Here is a 20984-nt window from a genome sequence, read left to right as displayed (position 1 = left end):
TCACTGTGCTTCAGGATGCATTTTTCTAAGTAGTTCTGGGGTTTTTGTCTTGTAAGATCAAAATATGAGAACTGAAGTATTGATCTGATTACACAAATTGCATTTTTTTATTTCATCTTTGCAGCCTCTACCAGTTATCCACTCTAAGGGATAAAAAAAAATTGTTTTCCTGGATGAGAAAGGAATAATTCGTGTTTTAAAACATGTGAAAACGTGCTTACTTGCAGATACAGAAAACAAAATGTCAGGTTATTGTAATTATACAAGCACCTGACATACTAACTGTCAGCATATGAAATGGTGTGCCAAATCATCTCAAACATTGCTTTTTCAGGATAAAGAACTCTTAAAAGAACTGGCTTTGCTCTGGCCGATTCTGCATCTTTTAAGACTTCAAGTCTTGGTTGCAGTAGTTAAAATGCTAGGGCTTTGTGAGACTCACTGGATGGCAGTCTAACATCTGAGTATACTCGAAGGCTAGACTAAATGATAACTTCTTCCTTTCACTCTTAACATTTTATGCATCTGTGCTTGTGTGAATGAAAAGACCCGTGCAAGTGTGTCAGAAATTATTTAAGGACTTCAGTTTTATTTGATGGTGTGGAACTAGGCTTGTATGTGAGCATAGTTTACAGAGAAGTTGCAGAGACAGTCTGATCCTCCAAGGCTGCTAATGTACCTTGAATTTCTGTTGATCTCCACGTCCATAGATGTGGTAAACTTGAGATTTTTCTTTTACATTGTTAAAAGAGCCAGATTTTTGTCATGTACCTTTGAACGTGGTTCTACAGCTGAACATTTTTAAGCCTGAAATTTATCATTGGGACAAGTCACTGTTTTCAGTTGTCTAATTTTTGCCCTGTTGCTACTGGAACTCTCAAGGAAAATGAGTGTGTATCTGCACTAAGTATTTAAAGGACAAAACATCCAGAAAAACATAACGCGCAACACCAAATGACCCTGCAGCGCTGATGTGAATGTAACCCTTGGTTACAGTGGGCCTGACTTTGTCTGCTGACTCCATTGTAATTCAGCACAATGTTTGCTTTTGTACGGATGAGACCACAGTTGTCTGGTATTTTCAGTCATGTGCCCTTTTCAGCTTCATTTCATAAGTCACTGTTGCAGTTTTGCTCAGCTTTTATGAGAAGTTCAGTAGCTGCTGGGTTCTCAGTTTGAAGACTCCTTCCCCCAAACATTTTGCAGCGTTCGGCACTTTAAGACCAATGCTTTCTTTGATTTCTTTTCACAGAGCCTTTAGTCTATGGGCACCCACCCCCAAAGGCCACAGGCTGAAACCTCCTAGTTAAACAGTTGTCAAGTTTCAGATTATCCTTTGACACAGACTGGTATGACAGATCACAAAGTTGATATTCAGCATTATTTCTTTTTCATTTTCAGGAAAAATTTGAAGGCTTGTTCCGTGCCTATGATGACTGCGTGACATTCCAGCTGTTCAAAAGCTTCAGGCGTGTGCGGATAAATTTTAGTAGTCCCAAATCAGCTGCTCGTGCCAGAATAGAGCTGCATGAAACACAGTTCAGAGGGAAGAAGTTAAAGTTGTATTTTGCACAGGTAATGAAATCTGTATCTACTTCTATGTTAGTGCATATCTTTTATAGAAATATTATGCAGTCACACTGAATGAAAGTAATAAAAGTTTCTCTCATGCACAATCTGTCTGCTAAAAGGTTACTCGGGCCTCGTTATTGTGCCTGAGCTGTACCTGCCTGGTGGGTCTGCAGTAAATTCAAAGGACCACTTAGGACCAGAGTTGCTCATTCAACACGCAGAAGTTACATAGGTTAGAACTGATTTACAACATCATTGGATATTTTCTGTGGGTAATTCTCTAAACTAACCAGAAGAAAAGCAGTAAAGTATCATGAGTTCATAAAAAAGTAGGGCTGAATTACTTACGTGACTGCAACCCTGAACCACAGTCAGGCTTCCTCCTGCCTCCTCCCAGCCCTGTACTGAATACTAGTGTGAATTTTCTAAAAGGAATTTATTAAGTTCAAGTAAAAGGAAGAAGGTAGGGGAAGAACAACACCCCCAGCCTGGGGGCATAGGTGATTAAGGTGACTATATCAATCTGTTGGAAGTGTCAGCTGGGGATTTAGTTTTCTTCTGCGATGTTTTAGCATGGAGAAAAGGAAGCTCAGGGGAGACCCTGTCACTCTCTACAGCTACCTGAAAGGAGACTGTAGGCAGGTGGGGGTCAGTCTCTTCTCCCAGGAAACTAGTGATAAGACAAAATGGCCTCAAGTTGCACCAGGGGAGGTTTAGATTGGATATGAGGGAAAATTTCTTCACTGAAAGGGTGGTCAAGCATTGGAAAAGGCTGTCCAGGGAGGTGGGCATCCCTGAAGGTGTTCAAAAAAACATGTAGATATGGTACTCAGAGACATGGTTTAGTGGTGGACTTGGCAGTGCTGGGTTAACGGTTGGACATGATGATCTCAGATGTCTTTTCCAATCTAAATGATTCTATGATTCTTGACCAAGGGAGAGAGAACCCAGATATCCCACAGCCTGGGTAAGTAAGAGGCCCCAGCCAGGATATAGAAAGGTGAGGGAGGTTGAGAACCACACTACTGCCTTTTCTGGATGTATTTTAATAAATTGCTCTGACTGATGTGGCTTACGGGATACTCGCTAGTGCTTATAAGTAATGTAAGCATCCTTTGAGCTGCCAGACTGGCCCTTCAGAGGTCTTAAGGGCAGGCTTTTTTGAATGTATCAGTCAAATCAAAGAGGCACTTAAATATTGAGCCTTTACAGCCTGGTCAGTACAGGAGCTGTTTTGGGTGTGTAGGCAGAAGCAGAACCTTAGGAGGATGGGAAACTACAACTGTGGAAAAAAACCAATATGCTTATCAGGTTAGATGAGTTGAGAAGATTTACAGTTGGATTTAGATGTTGAAAATCTGCCTCAATCATATTTTATATGCCTTAATCACAGCACAGAATGGTTAGGATTGGAAGGGACCTCTGGATATCATCTAGTCCGTTCTCCTCATTCACCTAGAGCTGGTTGCACAGACTCACATCCAGGCAGGTTCTGAACGTCCCCAGAGAAGGAGACCCCACAGCCTCTCTGGGCAGCCTGTCCCACTGCTCTGTCACCTTCAAAGGAAAATTTGTCCTCAAAGCTCCTTTTTCATTAATCTCCTAGATCTGTCTCTGATTTTCTTTCTGAAAGGTTTCAAAACCTGCTGTTTAAGCAGATGTGAGAATCATTTCACTGCATAATCAAGAGGTTAATTGAAAACTTGGGATAACACAAGAAAAACATGCATAACAGTGATTAGTTTCCTTATCTAAGCTGTTTTCCTGCAAAGCCATTTAGGTATCTGCACTGTGCTCTCCAGTACATGCAGTCTTTAAAAGAGCTTATTAGTTTTGTCCAGGGAATGAATATGTGGAAGCAGCACAGTGTCTGGAGCAGTGTATGTTTATATGGGCCTAAGCCAGACAGAAGAATCACTTCCACAACTAGAAGTTCTGGGAAGTGTGGAGTTGAGAGACTCAAGCTGGCTCTTTGTAAAATACACTCCGGTATAGCAGGATGCTGTCTTAGGCTTGCTGTCATGCAAATACAGTTTATCGTTTCTGGGCTTGAGCTGGTTATGAACTTGCTCAGGTATGGCTGTAGTACAATTCATTTATTTTGAGGCTTCTTTAGTATGGCAGAAAAGAGCAGGAATTACATTAGATATTTTAAGATGGAAATAAAATGAGAACAATTAGTTACAAATGACTAAGGAACATGGTAGATTCCTTTATCACTTTGGCTAAAAAAGTAAATCTTCAGAAACCTTTCTGAAGTTACTTGTAAAGCCTCGGCGTAGGAATTACTGGTTTCTTGTCTAATGTCTGGTTTTGTTTTGGAGTTTAGACCTGTATATCACAACAATCTTTTTCAGCCTCAAAAATCTCTGAACCTAGCAGCTGTGGATACCAAAGCTTTGCATTTATCCTCAGGGAACATATACAATAGGCACAAACATTGTAGCTTTGCTCATGTAACAGCTCCCCACGGTGTGTTTACTGTAGAGGAACCATCTGTAAGGTTGAGATTATATTCATCTCCAGGCCTTCTCTGCTGAGACGGGTGCTGAAGCCCTGCCTGGGTAGCGTTTGGTATTAGAAGTACATGATTTCTGTAATTGTTCCATTTACCCATCCTATGTGGATGAAAAGCTAGACACTGTGTGCTCACAGCCCAGAAGGCCAATCGTATCCTGGGCTGCATCACAAGAAGGGTGGCCAGTAGGTCAGGTGAGGTGATTCTGCCCTGATGAGACTGTGCTTGCAGTACAGCATCAACTCTGGGGTCCTCAGTACAAGAAGGACATGGGGGTGTACTGAGGAGGGCCACAAAAATGGCCAGGAGGGCTGGAACACATCTGCTGTGAGGAAAGACTGAGATAGTTGGGGTTCTTCAGCCTGGAGAAGGCTCCAGGGAGACCTTATAGCAGCCTGCTGGACTCTGGAGGGGGCCTACAAGAAAGATCGGGACAAACTTTGTACAAGGGCCTGTTGTGATGGGACAAGGGGTAATGGTTTTAAACTAAAAGAGGGAAAAATCAGGCTAGATAAAAGGCAGAAATTTTTGATGATGAGGGTGTTGAGACACTGGAACAGGTTGCCCAGAGAGACTGTAGGTGCCCCGTCCCTGGAAACATTCAAGGTCAGGTGGGGCAGGGCTCTGGGCAACCTGATCGGGTTGAAGATGTCCCTGCTTATTGCAAGGGGGTTGGACTAGGTGGCCTTTAAAGGCCCCTTCCAGCCCAAACCATTCTATGATTCTATCCTATATGAAATAACATATTTGTTATGCTTTAAAGATTCAGACCTCTGAGACAGATGGAGACAAGCTTCATTTGGCACCACCACAGCCTGCAAAACAGTTTCTCATCTCGCCTCCAGCCTCCCCACCTGTAGGGTGGCAACCAATAGATGATGCAACACCTGTCATCAACTATGACCTCCTCTATGCGGTTTCTAAGCTAGGACCAGGTAAGCTTGTGATCCTTGCGTGAAAATGTGTCAGAAAAAGCAGAGGAGAAATAGCAGCGTAGATAATAACTGCAGAGGAAGTTGGCATAAGGCCTGTAAGTTGCATTAAAGCTTTGGATTTAAGTTGATGCATGTCAGCTGGTTCTTTGGTTAAGGATGAGTTTAACCATATTTACATACAGAATTATATGTTATCTGCAGCTTATGAATGCTGTTTGATTGAATAGCAGATCAAAGCTTGCTTACACAATTTATTGTGCTTGGGTTTATGCTTAGATGAGACAACTGATGGTTTAGGTGGGGACTGGACAAATGTTTGTCCATGAACTTGTGGACTTTTTGCTTTAAACTGCATCTGCTTGGTACTACATTCCAACATGCAAAATACCTCATCAAATGTTTAGGCGTTGTTGTATCTCCACCAGAGCAGAGAATCTCTCACATTAACAAGTTTGTCGAGAGAGGGCTACTGTTCCCCGATCCTGGCAGGATTGCTCTGTTAGAACTGCCAGCTCTCTGTTGGAAACTGTATGCAGAAGGGATGGGGTAAGGTGTAGTCTCTGTTACCGTAGGATAGATGTCGGTGGGTAATGCAGGTAGGCTTTCTTCTGTCTTCCCATCTTCAGCTAATGCCAGGAATTGGAGCTAGGAGGGATTTTCAAAACAGTGCTTTCCCTTAGAAAATGCTCATCTGATGAAACCAAAATTTTTCATAGGAGAGGATTACTTTTGATTTAATTGAGTCATCTTTGCAAATCATTTTCCTTCAAAGCTGTTAAAGCATCCTCTTCTAAAATATTCAAAATGGAAAATGTTCCAGTTTCAGGTCTGAGCAGTATGATTTAGAAAATAGTCTAATTTATATTCATAAACCACAAGAAAAAATAACTTATTAAATTATTTTCATACTGAAATAAAACACTTCAGATCCAATCTAATAACAATTGGAGGAGGTGAGCTCATGAAAATTTATCAGTTTATTTTTGAAATTCTTGTGGGATGAGAGAATGCTTTCTCCCCAGCTGTACTGAAAATGGTTCTTGCTTGTTCTGAGTAGCTTGCAGTTGCAGACATCACTGGGGCTTTTGTGTAACTGCACCAGAGTAACCCAGAGCTGAAGTGCGTGGGGTGCAGGAAGAGATGTTTTGCAGATTTATCTCACATCTTTTTCACATGGGATCTCTCACAAGGGGAAAATACGTATCAGGAGAACATCAGAAATTCCTGTGTTTTATTCCCTTTCAGCAGGGAAGCCCATAGAAAAGGACTGTCAGGTGTAAGACTTCATACTATATTGCTTATTGTTATTTCCTGAATTGATGTGTTGTTTCTAAACTGCTGAATAAAAGAAAAACAAAAAACTGTTTGTTTTTTTTCCTTTGATGCAGCAGTGTTGTAAATGGAAGCATGTAAATGAATTCCCAAACTAGCTGGGTAATAAATCAATTCCTGTTCTAGAGCAGTGGAATGTGAATTATCACTCATTGTCCCACACTCTGGGACAGCTTTGCGTGAAGGTCATATTCACCCGTATTTAAGGAGCCTGCAGGGAGCAATATGAAAAGTCATTGTGTGCTCTCTCTATTTTTAGCACTTGTTAGAGAGATCAATTTTAGTTAACTGCAGTGGTGGTTTTAAAATAGTGTTGCAGTTCTCGGTTCTCAGTTGTGCATTTACTATGTTTAGAATTTCATTGAAAAACAAATCCCACCAAAATTCATTTCTCAGTATCACATCAGTAAAACATGCTGCTGTACATCAAATAACACTGTTAGCCTCAGCTAAGTTAGCGAGGTGTTTGTTTTTTTTTTCAGTCAAGCAAAAAACAGAATAAAAATGTAACTGTGGCTTATTAGCTATCAAAAAATGCTCACTGGCACAGTGAGTTTAAAGAACTGTGACCGTTAGAACTTGACTTCTACATCTTTAACTTGTGAGGTGTCTTCGCTGTATTAAATACAGTGATTTGGTAATTTCAGCGTGGTGAGGACCAGCAAAACTGATTTGAGCGTGTAAACAGCAAACAGTTTCTGTTATGTCCTCACTACAAGATGAGTTTTACTGACCTACTTCGCTGGGAACATAAGGTACATCGCTTGGACACAGACGCACGCTACTTCCACATTCCATGAATACAGGTCATCTCCTTTCACACTACACTGCCATAATCATCACAGCCACAAAAGTAAAGACTAAAACTGTCCCAAGGTGTAAAGGCTGGGAGATTCGCTCCAGAGTAATAAGAATAGGAAGCTAGTTAACAGATTTATGGTGTGCCATCTTTTTTCCAAGCTCAGTTTTGGGACAGGTTTGGGGGTTTTTTTGTTTGTTTTGATTTGGTTTTTTGTTTGTTTGTTTCTGCGTTAATTTTTTGTATTGGGTTTATTTTGCAGCCTTGTGCCTGCAGCAGTGACTGCCTGGCATCTCAGAGGTCTATCAGGAAAGGTTTGTTTTTGCTGTGCACAAAAAGAAGCTGGCTTTTGGTCCTTCAACATTAAACTGAGTTCAATAGTGCATTTTCTTCTCAGGGAAGGTCAGGGCGTATTTAATTAAGTTTCGGGTTGATTTATGTATGTTCTTACTTTCTGCAGTTGCAGAAATTGAGCTTTAAATGAGGCATGAACAGAACGCTATAGACCAGTCAGTGCCGGATCTGTGGCTATGCCTGGTTCTGACCACCAGCCTACAATTTTTTCAACATATTGCAAACAAAGAAGTGTGATTGTTAATCTCTTTGATGAAAGGCGCTTCCACTGTCAAGAGAACTTCCAGTAGTTTGAAATACTGATGAAGATACAAAGGCATGGCACTGAACTGGGGTGGTAGTTTGGCTGTTTGCCTCCTGGCCTGACTTGGACCTAACTCTATCCTACACCTACAGGAACTCTTGCAACCTACCAAGCTGTTGTCTGGTCTAGGCCCTGATGTCTCTTCCATAACATCTTACAAGGTTTTAGTTTCATCCACTGAGGAATACAGGAAATAATTCAGGAAGTAATTTTATATGAGAAATACTTGTAAGGGGGTGGGGTGGTGGTGGTGGAATCTCCAGGTCCAGGCTGTGTGTATACAGAAGAGCTGCTCCTCTCAAAGAAAAGGCAGCTACGTTTGCTCTGCCATTTGTTAGTGCAGCGGTTTACAAACCGTTCTCTTGGCATTAGAATAAACCCTTTCTTTTCTGAAAAGCAATCCTACCCTCTCCCTGTCTGCTCCCCAACCTGTGTATTTCTTCTCTCCTTTTGCCATTGCCTCTTTCAAACTTGTCACCCCAATTTCTTCACAACAGACTGCCCTGTACTCTCTCACTTCCTAACTCTGCACTCCGGAGTGCTTTTCCCCAGGACCCCGGGTGCCACCCTGGCCTCCCCTTGCCAATCTCAGCTCCTGCCTGCTGCCCACACTGTGGCTGCTCAAACAAATTGCTTTTCTCCCATGGCTTTGGTTCACGGATCAAGGCTCCACCGATGAGACCTGCACTGTACCACACACAATATAGGTCAGGGTCCTGAGTACTAACCTGTTCCGTGTGCTCCCTGGTGCAGTTTTCCCCTCAGTCAGCGCTGGCCTCCACAATTTCAGGCACTGTTTGAAAACCAGTACAGGCTGGGCACCACCTCCAATAGCCCATGTAGACCAGTTTGTACCAGTGTTGGTCCTCTCCGCTGAGGTTTTCCGGTCCCTCATCAGCATTCCAGCAGCCTTTGCATCTCCTAAACGCCCTCAAGCTATGCTCCAGGTTGTCTAAAATATATTTTTCGCATTATGAAAGCACCATTTGAAGTGTTACACATGGTAGCTCTTGGGACGCAGAGGAGAGCCTGCAGCAGCCTGTGCCACTTGGCTGCTGGCTCTGTGAATGGTGAGGGGTCAGAGGAGGGCTTGGGTCAGGGTTTCACTTTCGTCTCCACACAATTATAGTGTAGCTGTTCCTGCCATGCTCTAGCTGGGCTTCTTGAGGGGGATATATAACTCTTGCCCCTGCTCCACCACTTCCGCAGGGAAGGGGAAAACGGGGAAGAGCAGGACCCTGCCCAGTAAATGCCGCACACAGGGATTTCAAACCATGTCTCACGTGGCAAGTTTTCTACACCCAAGTGTTTTCAAACCTAGTGTTTGTTCTCACTGATTCAAAGGAAATACTAAAAATGTGACTTCCAGAGAGGAGGAAAAGGGGGTGGAAGAACAAGCAGATGTGGGATAGTTACAGTTTTCCATTTCTGTCCTCCTTCTCCCCTCTGTTCTGTGGCTGTGTCTGCCCTTCCCTCCCTTTGCCATGGGCAGGGTACAGGAGAGCCGCTGGGTGTAGACTTTCTCTCTGCCTTGTTCTGCTGGCCAGGAGAGGAGGATGTCCTTCTGCAACATCCGTAATGGGCTTCCAGAGAGCACCTCCTCCATTTTGTGTACGGCAGAACCATGTAGCAGAGGTATTGTATGGTGTATGGGAAGGGTTGAATCCCTTTCTGCATAAACAAGTACCTGTACAAAGGACCACATGTTATTTGTACTGTATTATTTGTAAAGCATTTGGATAAAGGGACTGTAAGTAGAAGGCATTTTTTTGATGCTAATGACACATTTAACCTGGAGTGAACAGCTCTGGACCCATTAACCTTTGATCATGAGGCATAATCGGGGACAAAGTAGCTGCACAGTATCATTACCATTTCTTCATTATTAATTAAATATATGGACATATTCTTTGCTGGACAAAACCGCCTCATTAGACAAGAGCTCTGTACACCGTCAATGAAAGGTCATAGTACTGATTCACAGAGATGGAAAATCATGTGCTGTTATTTTTGATTCTGAAATATCCTAAGTTGCTTTTTTGCTGTTCTTGTGGTCGTCTTTCTTGTGTTACCTGAGGCTGTGGGTTTGCTTGTGGTTAATGTGGTCACAAAAGGTAGTGCCATTGTTGAATGGTGAAACTTCACATTCCTTTTTTTTTTTTTTTTCCTTATGCGAAGCAGATAAATAGAGGAACATCACTGCTATTTTTAAGGGCTTTGTTAGGAGCATTTCTGACAGATCTGTATGGTGGAGGTGCCAGTGCTTAATTCTTCCCTGCATTATATCCTGAAAGCAGAGTTCAGATGTTCAAGCATATTTCATAAATTTTGTGCTACTTTTCTGAGTAAATGTCTATTGTTATCTCAGCTTACGTGAATATTTAAACAACTTATTATTAAGGGATAGAGAGAGTACAAAGCCTGCTGCAAGAGAAGGGCCTGTCTCCCCAGAATCCTTTGGCTTAACCTGTAAGAGTTCTCCAGGCAAGTGGGAGACATAGGAGCAGTGGGGCGATGTAGGGCCTGAGAGTGCAAAAGGAGGCAGCATCAGCGACAGCTGAATGAGGTAAGTGGAAAAAGGCTTGAGTGATATTAACTACAGAAGCTGGTGAGTCTTAACCATGCTAACTCGACTTGCTACTCTTAGCGTGGGACAACCTAAATTTTGTAAACTTAATTGCAGTTATGTTTACATTTTGAATCTCAAAACTTAACTGCTATGGATTTAGCTCAAATTTTTTTCTAATGCTGGAGGTGTTTTTTCAGAGGAAAGAAAAAACATAGAAAAAAGCAGCTGGGAGGGGGTAATCGGGCTGTATCTTTTGGATTTTTATTTTTATTTATTACCTCAGTATTTTTCTGCAAACAATGGTTACATTGAGGAACAAGATGCAGCTGTATAAAAGTCCCGTAGCTGTCCTGTTCCTAGTTCAGCCATAAAAAGGTTTTCTGCAGTTTGAGCCACAGTTCTGCAGGCATGAATAATAGTGAGCACAGAACTGAGTCTGCAGCTCATTTATGCTCAGAAATAACTGTATGACTTTAAAACCTAATTTATGAGTGCATCACATTTTGATTTGCAAAGTGACACTAATTGCTGTTGCAGTTACTTGTGCCAGGGGCATCTGAATATTTTCCCTTGTGTCTGTACTTATTTCCACTGTTCTGTTGCAGCAGAAAGAGTCCTTCTGGGAAGGATCTGAACAGTAAAAGAATGTGGCATTTGAACTGGGATTATTACCTTTTAAGAGGGCGGTGAATCAGATTTACTTCATGGTGCTGGTGTACGAGGCGAGGGCCCAGCGTTGTGTGTGTGCAGCACCGCAGAGCTCCTTGTAGCTGACAGTGACCAATGTAGCCTTCAGTGCTGGTTGGCAGCATTGACGTCAGCCCATAGCTGAGAAATTAAGCTGAAGCCCACAGGGAAAAGAGGCAAAGAAAAACCATATAATTTCTCAATGCAGCACAACCAAGCTATTTCTCTTTTTATATTTTAGCCTATCAGCAAGACCTGTAATGCTTTGCTCAATTTGGATTCAGAGGAAAGGCTGCCAAAAATAGAGCAGTTAAATGTCAACATTAATGGTATCACAGCAGTAAAATATTTCTCACAGCAAGATGCCTGACTTAGAGCTATTATTCACTAGTTGCCTCCTATTTTTTAGGCAAAAATGCAGCATGTCCTCTAGTTGCAAGCCACGCAGTCTTATTTGGACCAAGAATTTGTCAGCACAAATAGCATGTGAGCACAGTCCCAGAGCCGCCTGTGCTAACACAGGACAAAACCTGCAACCCCTTCCTCACCCAAATTAGTCTGTCACAAACTTACCAATAAATAAAAATCCCAATTAGTGACAGGAGCAAACTACAAGCGCTCTGAGGTGGGGACTGCCATTTCACTCTCATGGTACGACCCCTAGTACTGCCGGGTTCTGCCTGTGATGCAGGTGTTTAGGGGCTGCTGCACCACAAATACAGGTCAGCTGGGTATACTGGGACCTCGCCTTCCTCAGCTCAGAGTCTCTTGCAGGCGATATGCAGTGGTTCTGGAGCAGTCTTATGAAAAAAAGTAAATCAAAGCTATCAGGTGTGCCTGTGGTCACTGTAAGCCTGTTTTAATTTGGCTGTGGCTTACGGGTCTTGGAGATGAGAGTGATGACATAGTCCGAAGTGGGGCAGCACATTATCAGGAACAGTTTCTAGTTTTAGTCCTGCAAATGGGTGTTTGTCACCTCTGAGAGACCAAGTCATCCTGTCAGAAATGTGACCGTCGGGACTTTTTTTCTTTACAGTCTTAAATTAATTTCTTGCAATTTAATAGCTAACGCCTACTTGCATCCTGCGTACAATCCAAAACACATTTAGTGCCAACAGACTGAATGCAGGGCTGAAAGTCCTGTGTCTGATCCTGATCTTCCTTTGTTCACTTGTGGACTCCTACGGGTAACCACCTAAGCCATATTCATCTTCCTCGCAGGAGTACTGGATGGAGACTTAAATAAGGAATGTATATGGATAGAATATTTAATATACCCTTTACGTGCTTAGCCTGCTAGCGAGCATCTATAGACTGTACTTTGTAATCTCATCAGTAGAGACAAAATTTGTTACAGCCCCAGCTAAAGAGCTTTGAATCTCAAAATCCATATGGAGTAGATATATGTATTGTTTTATTTTTGGAGCAAGTGGACCAAGTGTTGATGTCTGTCTGGAGGTGACAAGTTGCAAAATCTAGTGGACTTTACTTGGGCGTGGAGCCACGCTAGACTGAAAGTAGACAAACAAAAGACAAGTGAAAAACAGCCCCAACCCAATGGGTGTGATATGGCTTCAGACCAAACGTTTGGTAGGTTGGATTCCAGTCCCTCTTCTTAACCATGATCTTCTGTGTTCTCTTTGTGTTTTTTCCAGAGCTGTTGGCCACTAATACTGGTGCAAAACACTATTATAGACGCCAGGGTATTTAATTATGCCTTGCAGACCAATGATCACTGCCCCCGTGGGGGCAGGATACCCAGAATCTATCGTGACAGCCGATACAGCCTAGCCATGCTTGCCCTCACCTGTATTTAGGAGCAGCACACACTTGCCTACGCTGTCCAGGTGCAGGAGTATTCTGCACTCCAGGTGCGCCATGAGCTGTGCTGCTACTCAGGCTATCATCTCTTGATCTGTTTTTGTCTGCTTCCAGGAGAGAAATACGAGCTGCACGCAGGAACAGAGTCGACTCCCAGTGTGGTAGTGCACGTCTGCGACAGCGACATGGAAGAAGATGAGGACCCAAAGAATTCTCCAAAGCCAAAAATCATTCAAACTCGACGCCCTGGTCTGCCGCCTCCTGTATCTAACTGAGCCTCTCCGGCAGAAGCAGCACTTCTCTCCTCCAGCACAGCTCTTGGTTTTTGTTCGCTTTGTTCTGTTGAAAGGCAGCCATTGCCTTTTGAGTACCAGGACATTAAACTCATTGAAATCCCTTCACTGTAATCAAGCCTATGTAATAAAAGGGCTAGGAAAAAGATCTTTGTATATGTAACCATATCACACACCAACTAATAGATTTTTCTGGAAAGGACAAAACAAGGTTGCAGAAACAAGGGAGCTTTCAGTCTGAGGATTTTTTTCACAGCTATAATTTGCAAGCTTAAAAATCACTCCCAGAGAGATCTTTCAGGGTGAGCAATTAGGCAGATACCAGGCTTGATATTCAGACTCCCAGAATACTTGCTGCTGCCCTTCACCAAGCAGCCTGCTCCTCTGACCTCCTCAGTTCCCCAGCAGATCGTAGTCTTTCCCACTTTTTTTTTTTTCCTTTCTGGTTTTAATTTTAGGAGGTATGTGTGTTTGTAAATCTACTAGCAGCTTGGTGGCCTTTATCCCCCTGGAATTTTCTGTAAGGAATACTATCTTTGCAACATTTTTAGGAACAGCAGAAAAACACCCTTTTCCACCAACAGTTGTGGAGTACACTGGTCCTAAATGGTGGAGGGGATGTGGGGCAGAGGGGGGAGGCAGTGGCTCGCAGGACAGCCTGGCGTCTTTCAGTTCTCTCTGAGGAGGAGGGAGCCAGAATATCAATAGGGATTGTAATTTTATTTTCCATGAAGATATGAGCAGTACTTCGCTCTGATTTGAGGAGAAAGAGAAGCTAACAGACTGCTTGTTGAAGATGGCATTCATTGCTCTCATAGCTGTAAGTTCTAGTAATGATACAGGCTGAATCCTTTCCTAGTGGTGTGTTGAATAGCCCTGAAACTGTTAGTAATTACTCATACATCTCATATTCAGAACTTTTCCCTCCCCACTTCCTGTGCTTTAAGGCCCTTTTTGAGCTGTATGCAGTTTGGGTTTGTGGAGGTGAGGAGAGGTTAGTTGGTGTTCTTTTGTTGGTTTTCTCTCTCTCTCTTTTTTTTTTTTTTTTTTTTTTTTTAAGGGCAAAGAAAACAGGACCATAATTACACACTTGAGATTAGACTGCATGCAATTGAATCCCCTTTTTTCACTCTGTCCTGCATGTTTCTTTCACTTGCAATGTGTACTGGGTTACAAAAATTGTTCTGTGTTTTCATCATGGCTGACAGCAGACAGATACCAGATTCCCTGTCTGGCAGACCTTCCATGATGATTTTTTTTTTATGCATACTTGTCATTTTGAGAACATATTTTCTAGACATTTGAGCTCAGATTTTGCATATATTTAAGCATGCGCTTAATTTATGCACATGAGTAGTTCCACTGAAATTAATACTGCAGAAAACTGAGCATATGTGTAAGACACAGTGGGATTTTTAAGCTAATTAGCTGCAACTGTACTCCCAAAAGTGACTATAAAATGGCACAGTGAGATCCCGCAGATACTTTACAAGTTAAAAAAGTAAATACATCTTGGAAGCTCCTTCTAGGATCTGAAAAGTCAGCTTAGGTTCTGTAATCAAGATTTTTGTCATAAAACCTAATGATGAGGTTTTTGAGGGAGGGTTCCATTCCATCCTTAATTAGCAGTGAGGCTACAAGCTCCAGCAGAGTCAGGTCCCCCTTGATGGGGCATTGCCTCTGCAGTACTTCAGAAAGAAAAGCACGGCGCTTTGTCGATGAAGATGGGAAATGCCATCCTCGACATGCACGGTGAGGACATTCTGAGGATGAGGGCTTACTGTTCTCATACAGTTCATTCTCTGACTGCCTCTGCCCCCTAATACTCCTGTTGAGATGTAGTGCTTTACTTAGCGTGTATTTATAACGTGATACTTGTTACTGCATTATGGACATCGTTGTGTGTGTGTTACACTAATAGAAGCACATCAAATACAGCAGAGGCTGAAAAAAAATGGAGCTTCAGTATCCTCATGGTAACTGTGTAAAGTTGTCTTAAAGTAACTCCTTAGAGATTTTACTTCAATTATTTTTTTTCAGTGATGCATTTAGAATTGGTTTAAATAAATAAATTGTCACTCATTGCCCTAGGACTATACCCAGATGTTCCTGTCAAAATCGCCGTCACAGGCCACCTACAGTATTTCAGGAGTAACACCACTGTCTTTTTCCAGAACACACAGAATGCTAAGGTCTGTGGGGTTTCAACCAGTATAAACAGGGGGAGTAAGGTTTAAGCACATAAGGTTTTTTTGTTGATATATGCTGTATGGAAGAAATTACTGGCTGCATCCTCAACTGATGTAAGCAATCAGAGATCATCTCCAATTAAAGTTGATGCTCTGAATCTTTTTTACATGCAGAAGCGCTGGAGGCTGAATCTAGTCCTTGTATCCACGTACTCAAACTTGGGAGAGGCTTGGTTCTGAACTATGGACTTTGGCCTCAAATTATGTAAAACTATACTGCAAATTAAAGCATTGGATCTTAAATGTTCTTTCCTCAAAGTGTGTTTTCAGACAGATTTCAAACCAGGCCCCATTCAATGGCTACTCTTTTTTTAAAAAACCCAACTACATAGTGCTACCCAGGAGGGAGTGGAACGTGGCTCATTGGTTAAAGCACAGAAATAGAAACGCAGCTACAAACCTGAAAACTCAAAGAAGCAGGCTTCTACGTAACTTCTTGTAACTATAGTCAAAGCTTATCCATCACCTTTATATGATAAAATAATGTTTGTCGTAGAAATGTGTTTCAGGTGTCATGGAGCGATGTCCCTGTCATAAAAATAACAGCACTTGTGACTCTTACGCGAGCCCGGCATTTTGCTAAAGGCTGGTTTTTGCCTGGCACGGAAGAAAGGCTTCTTTCACTGAACGGTGACCATCCGGGAGGGTAGCTGTCCTCTTTCATTCAGTAATTCCCAGGCACAGCCCCTCCTGACCTCAGCAGGAATTTTTTTCTGTGCAGCCTTTATGAGCTCGGTCCCTCTGACTTGCACCTCTCACAGGGTGCCCGCAGCACTCAAGTAGCTTCCCTCGTGTTGTAATACTGTAAGAACGGGGTCCCTGTGCTACGTTACAGCTTCTGATGGACGGTGACATAGACTATGTCCTTTTAATTTCTTTTCCAAAGCAGGTGCCTGTGGGAGAGGCTGGCAGCAATGCCCTGGGGCCCTCTCTTGGGCAGACACTGCTCCTGCTGCTGCCTGGAAATTCCAGAAAGAAATTAGGGGAGTACAGTTGCTGTTTCTGTTGCCCACTGCCTGCTTGGCCTTTCTGACCTCTTCTGATACAAAATTCTAATGATTTCCGAAGCCGACTTAAGAGCATGAAAACCTTTACAATGCACAGAGAAAGGGCATTTTGGAGTCTGCTTTTTTGGAACAAAAGAACAAAGAATTTCTGTGGCCTTGATTTTTGTAATTGACAAGGTAGTACAAACTCCCCCCTTCCTAACATATACATACACGCTCAAGTATGCTTTGTTTTCAGCAAGAAAACATGGCAACAGCATCCCTTCCTCAACCATAACAAGACTACAGGCATAATTACTGTAAAGTGCTTTATGTTACAAAAATGATAAATTGTTTAACATTTATTGGATTCTAAATTGGGTGGGAGGCGTGAGTGGGTTTTATTTTGGTCTTTTTTCACCCCTCCTTCCCATTCTGCAACAGCAAAAAAGCTTTCTGCAAAAAGAAAGACTGTTCGTTGTAGAGAGTAACAGACTGAACCATCTTGCAAGACTTGATTACAGTGGTATGTCTGAGCACTGTGACAGGTTACCTTAGCGTTTCCATTATATTGTACATATTTTTGAAATATTCTATTTAGTCATATTTTATAGAAGTATTGAAAAGCTATTGGCTAATTAATCACTTTTACACTTGTATAATTCAGAGTTTAGTTTAAAATAAATACGGCAAACAATATTTTTGTGTTCTGCTTGCACTGGCATTTTGAAAAGCAACATTTAAAGAGTTAAACTATATTAATAAACTGACTAGCGTGGTATATACTACTGCTTGTTTAACTGGTAGAACTGAAAATGCTGAAGTGTGTGACATAGGCCAACCTCTGTTTCAGTAGAAATGAAGGTGAAAAAATAGCTCTCCTTGGCAAGATGTGCCGTGCCCCATTTTAAACTGCTGCAGTTTCAGAGTCATGTGAACTTGCACTGGCTTGCTGTGGATTTGGCTGGGTGTATGCAAAAAAAACCCCACAGCGCAGTCCCTGGTGAGCAGAAGCACCGAGAGCCAGTGTGGTTCTTCCTGTGCTGTTATAATAATGGCTAAATGCAGCGGGCGTGAGTGCTTCAGTAAGGAACGTGGCATCCAGGCTGGGGAAAACCGTCTGTTAATACTAATTATTACAAAAACTGAAACTAATTGTAGTCCCCTGCATCAATTTGTACTGGATCTTGCAAAGGATCAGAAACCAGGAGATGAGTTTGCTGACTGTCTTGTGAAATTCTTATATTTGGTCATTCAGATCTGCATTTGCAAAAATTATTACTAATTTTTTTTTCTGGGTGCCTGGCATGAAATACTTAGTTTCTCAAAAGGTGATTGTTCATGATTCTGAAAATCAGATCCGCTTAAGAAATCTTGTTGGAAACGTAAGCTCTGAGCTTGCCGATTCCTTGTGAAAAGATAGGCCCTGACCTCTGTTTTGACTATAAATAGTAATAGCCATCTTCTGGCGGAGCACTTTAGAGGCGAAATGCGCTACAGGAGGCCTGATTTATTCTTCACTTTTAAGCAACAAATGAGCTTTCCCCAACTACAGTAAGGTTCTCCTCCTGATCCAACTGAAATGCTGCATTACCTACATGCTGACTGTGGCTTTTCTGTCTTGTTTGGCACTGGACACAACCCCTGGAAATAAGCTTCGAGGCTTGGGTTGCAGATGGTAGAGGGCTGTACATCCCAGAGGATCACAAACTGGTCTTCGGTTGAGGACGTGACTGTACGTGTGTAACTTCAATACACAATTTGGACACGCAAAGAGGCAATATTTTATCCTGGGCTTTCGTGCAGCAGGTGATAATGTGCAACCTGACCCTGCATGGCACTGACTAGTGAGATGTAAAAGCATTTCTCCCAGCTGCAGGAGGGGCCTGAAGCTTCTACGGCTCACACCTTGATCACTCACAGCCGGAGCTCACTGTACTTTGTTACCAATACCGGGGCTATTGCTGTTCCTTGTGCAGCCTCCATTTTTTTGTCCCACAATCAAAGCAAGCGAAACGGTGATTGAAGGAGGGGGTGTTGGAAAGGGGAGTCTGTAGTTGCCAACTCGCACCCTGACGATCCACTCAACTTCTTAAAATGGATTCAGCAGCTCCCAAGGGTTGGGTTCTTTGCTATTTTACTGCCTGATATCAAACCAGTAGTCGGTTTGGTGGTGTTACAGGTAGACTTATTGGAGCAGCTTGCTTGAAGTGAAGGCAGCGTCTGTCGCGCAGCTGAGGAGCCGGAACAAGCTTTCTATGGAAGAGGGGATTTAAGTAGGTTATTGTGGATATCGTGATGAGGGTTACAGTTATTTCAAATCACATCCTCTAAAGGACCTTTACTAAATTTATTTTTGTTCCTTCTTTAGTAGTAAACATTTTATCACTAAACATTTCGCCACTTCAGACTTTCTCTCATATATTAGTATGAATTTAAGACTTTCACATTTCCTTGATTCCCTTCTGCCTAAGAAATCCTGCTTGGGTAGCAAAACTAGGTATGGATTAAAGTCCCAGACAGATCATCATCTATACTCATCCTCACACAATGCTTTTGAATAACTAGTTAAGCTAGGGAAAAAAAAAAACCAACAACCCAACCCAAAAACAAACACTGCTTTTCGTGGTTTAGCACATCTTTGGGTGGGGAAGGGCAGGGGGGTAGTACAGCAGCTTCAAATATTCTAGGCTTCTCATAAAAGGAGATGTTTTTTCTAACATGAGCTGTGCTTTTTTTTTTTTTTTTTGTAAATACATGCAAACTGCAGCATACAGGAGTAAATTTACAAGGGAGGAAGTGTTGTAAAGGCTTTCCCACATGTCCATTTGAAGCGTTAAGTATGTTTGCTTTGGCTTGCAGGGGAGGGAAGCTTGCACTGCTAGAGGTAGAACAGCAGCAGCACTTCTGATGGAAAGGCAAGAGCCCCGAATGCTGCCACTGCAGAAGTGCTCAGAAAGCATTAAAAGACAGCTTTAATTAATCTCTCCGTTGTCTGTTTGTTCAGTTGCTACGCAGAGATTCTGGGGCTACAGTAAGAGTTATCTTCGTACAGGATTGTGTAGTGATGCAGTAGCTACAAAGCCTAGAATTGGGGACATGTGTTAGTGAGATTCTTGCTGGAGTAAGGCTGGGGAAGCTGTGAAGTGTGCGCAGGCCTCACCGTTAATGAAAAATGAAGATACTTAGAACCTGAAGGACAGAATTCAGGATTTAAATCCATGTAATTGAGAGCTGTATTAAGAAGGGCCCGTTTGCTCTCCATGAGTCAGGGGCTTCCTCACTCATCTGAGTAAGAGTATCCAGCAAGAAGAATTAAACTTCTTTATTATTGTACACTAGAAAATCAGCCTTGTTTTAACTAATTACTGTAATTGGTCATTTATCTAGTATGAGAAAGTTGTGTCTACATTAGTGTCACACAGATGTGTTCTCGCTATTCGGTTAATGAAGGTAGATGTTTTGAATCCATTTTAGAGCAGAGTTCTTGTTCAGAAACTTCTGAAAGAAATGCCGTCAGTAATGACTGACAGATCCTTCAGTGTCCATTTGGCAAGTTGTCCTGCTGTGGGTAGCTGCAGAAATATTTCATGTATGTTGTTGTAGATTTAAAAACATTACTCATGTTTTCATTCAAATGTCTGCATTTCTGACAGATGTGACATATCTGTATATATTATAAATCAATACTATTTTTAACCACATATTTTGTACAAATATTCACATTAGCTCTGTACATCAATGAAAATCTATTAAGGTATTAAACATTTTGGTGGAATTAGAAAACTCCTTGTCCATTCTTTGTTTTCATTTTATAACAGTGTTAAGCAGCTGAGCCATTTTTTGTATCCAAGATAAATATAATTTCCAACTATTTAGATCAGTGCCTTAAATCCATATACACCTATACCCTCTAGTGACTAGTTCCAGCCACTGCAGAAGTGTGCAGGTAACTGCTGTAGTTCCCCACACCTCTGGATCTGAGTGACTAGAAGCCAAAATTAACATTGGAGCCAGCAGTAAATGTGAGTACTATTTTTCCTACTTAATGGCAGTAGCTGTTGGTGTGAGGCAGCACACTGCTGTTGAAGGGCACGCAACTAGATGTCTCAATACACACAAGTGCAATATTATAATGTTTTTTTGTTTTGGTTTGGGTTTTACCCCTTTGTCCCCAGCTCCTGGTGTGGGTCGCTGTCAGGAATGAGATGATGAAGCTTGTGCCACAGATGTGGTTAACCTCAGTTTGCTCTGTAGAAAGCCACATACAAACAGCTTCTACCAATCACAGCAGCAGTATAGATTTCCAGTTTTCTACTAGTCTGTCTTGTACCTGTGACGGCACAACAGTAATGAAGGGGAGGGGGAAAAAAGATACTAAGAGAACAATTAAAAGAACCTTGTCGCCTACTACAGTTCTTAGAGCTGGGTAGAGCTGGGGTGAGGGGGGGGAAGGTATCACCCTTGCTTTAAGAATTTACGTACCAGGACCAGGCTTTGCCACTGCCCCAGGCTTGGGTGAGTCCCTTACCGCAGGAGCCTGGCCAGCTCAGTGATCTCCAGTT

The 20984-nt window shown here is 42.3% G+C and overlaps 1 protein-coding gene across 3 annotated transcripts in view; it reads left to right on the top strand.

Moving 5' to 3' along the window:
- Nucleotides 1-20205, top strand: part of RCAN2 (regulator of calcineurin 2) — a 92494-nt gene extending 72289 nt beyond the window's left edge. For all 3 annotated transcript variants that reach the window (XM_056343789.1, XM_056343788.1, XM_056343791.1), the window contains 3 exons: nt 1402-1575; nt 4854-5025; nt 13006-20205. In XM_056343789.1, coding sequence (XP_056199764.1) covers nt 1402-1575; nt 4854-5025; nt 13006-13166 — 507 coding nt within the window. In that variant the 3' untranslated portion in view covers nt 13167-20205. The remainder of the gene's footprint in view (nt 1-1401; nt 1576-4853; nt 5026-13005) is intronic.
- Nucleotides 20206-20984: the final 779 nt, after the last annotated feature.

This window comes from Falco biarmicus, chromosome 6 (assembly GCF_023638135.1).
Source record: "Falco biarmicus isolate bFalBia1 chromosome 6, bFalBia1.pri, whole genome shotgun sequence".
NCBI classification, from domain to species: Eukaryota; Metazoa; Chordata; class Aves; order Falconiformes; family Falconidae; genus Falco; species Falco biarmicus.
The sequence above is the reverse complement of the archived record's forward strand: the minus strand, read 5'-3'. Positions and strand labels throughout refer to the sequence as shown.